Source organism: Oryx dammah, unplaced genomic scaffold (assembly GCF_014754425.2).
Source record: "Oryx dammah isolate SB20612 unplaced genomic scaffold, SCBI_Odam_1.1 HiC_scaffold_17, whole genome shotgun sequence".
Classification (NCBI taxonomy): Eukaryota; Metazoa; Chordata; class Mammalia; order Artiodactyla; family Bovidae; genus Oryx; species Oryx dammah.
Genome location: NW_024070201.1, coordinates 48760097 through 48761206, shown reverse-complemented (window position 1 = coordinate 48761206; position 1110 = coordinate 48760097). Strand labels below are relative to the sequence as shown.

The following is a 1110-nucleotide window of genomic DNA, read 5'->3' as shown; positions in this document are numbered from 1 at the left end:
AGAGAGCTCTTTCAGGTGTTTTTCTGTGATGGAAACAGAGAAAGAAGAAGGAGAAGGAACAGAGGAGGAGGAAAAGGAGACAAGAAAGAGAAGGGGGAGCAAGAGGAGGAAAAGAAGGGATACAGAAGAGAAGCAGTGGGGAAATATACGGATGCCAGAGGTTTTTGCGTACTTGTTTCCTCCCTCCCTCCCTCTGAAACTTTCCTTTCCTTCCTCTCTTCCTTCTCTGTCCTTTCTCCCTCCCTCCTCCGAACCTCGCTTCCTCTCTCCCTTCCTTCTGATAGAACAAGTAACAGAATGAATGTGGGTAGAGGTGAGCCTGTGAGAATTAAAACTTTGTGATAGAGCAGACAAAGGGAAGAATATACACAGCCATGCCCCAAAGTAGATAAGAGGAATAAGAACTGCATCATTATGTCAAGGCATGCAACAAACCAGGAAAGTATCATCTAGCGATTATCCATAATTTGTCTTTTTCCAAATACCTATCTAGAGTAAGAATGAATTAAGAAGGTGAGCTGGTTTATTTTTCAGACTGTGAGTGAGAAATGTTGAGAAAACAGCAGTTTTGCTTCCATTTCCAAAGTCATATCTTTTTTTGACACAAAACCTGAGATACCTGGTCCCGGATCTGTTTAGTTTTGATCCCATAAATGATGGGATTCAGCATCGTAGGAGCCAGAATGCAAACATTGGCCAGTAAGACATGGACATGGGGTAAGATATGATGTGCAAAGCGAGGAGTGAAAGCTGAGAAGATCCCAGGTCCATAAAAGAGTATGATGACACAGACATGAGAGCCACATGTATTGAGAGTCTTGTGGCGAGCATCTCGAGAAGGGATGCGGAAAACAGCACAGAGAATAAGCATATATGATACGAATATTAGCACAACATCTAAGGTCACTGTTGACAATAGGACAAAAAATCCATACCAGAAGTTTACTCGTATGTCATCACAGGAAAATTTGGCCACAGCGATGTGCTCACAAACAGTGGTTGGAAAAATGTTACTTTTACAAAAAGTTAGCCTTTTCAGAAGAAATATTATTGGGAAAATTGTACCATAACTTCTCAAAAAGATAGTCACACCGATTTTCCCTATCAGTG

The 1110-nt window shown here is 41.4% G+C and overlaps 1 protein-coding gene across 1 annotated transcript in view; it reads right to left on the bottom strand.

Moving 5' to 3' along the window:
* Positions 1-586: 586 nt before the first annotated feature.
* LOC120875947 (olfactory receptor 52B4-like) overlaps positions 587-1110 on the bottom strand; it is a 3415-nt gene continuing 2891 nt past the window's right edge. Inside the window, exon 2 of the mRNA XM_040257688.1 lies at positions 587-1101. Within this exon, the coding sequence (XP_040113622.1) occupies positions 587-1101 (515 nt within the window). The remainder of the gene's footprint in view (positions 1102-1110) is intronic.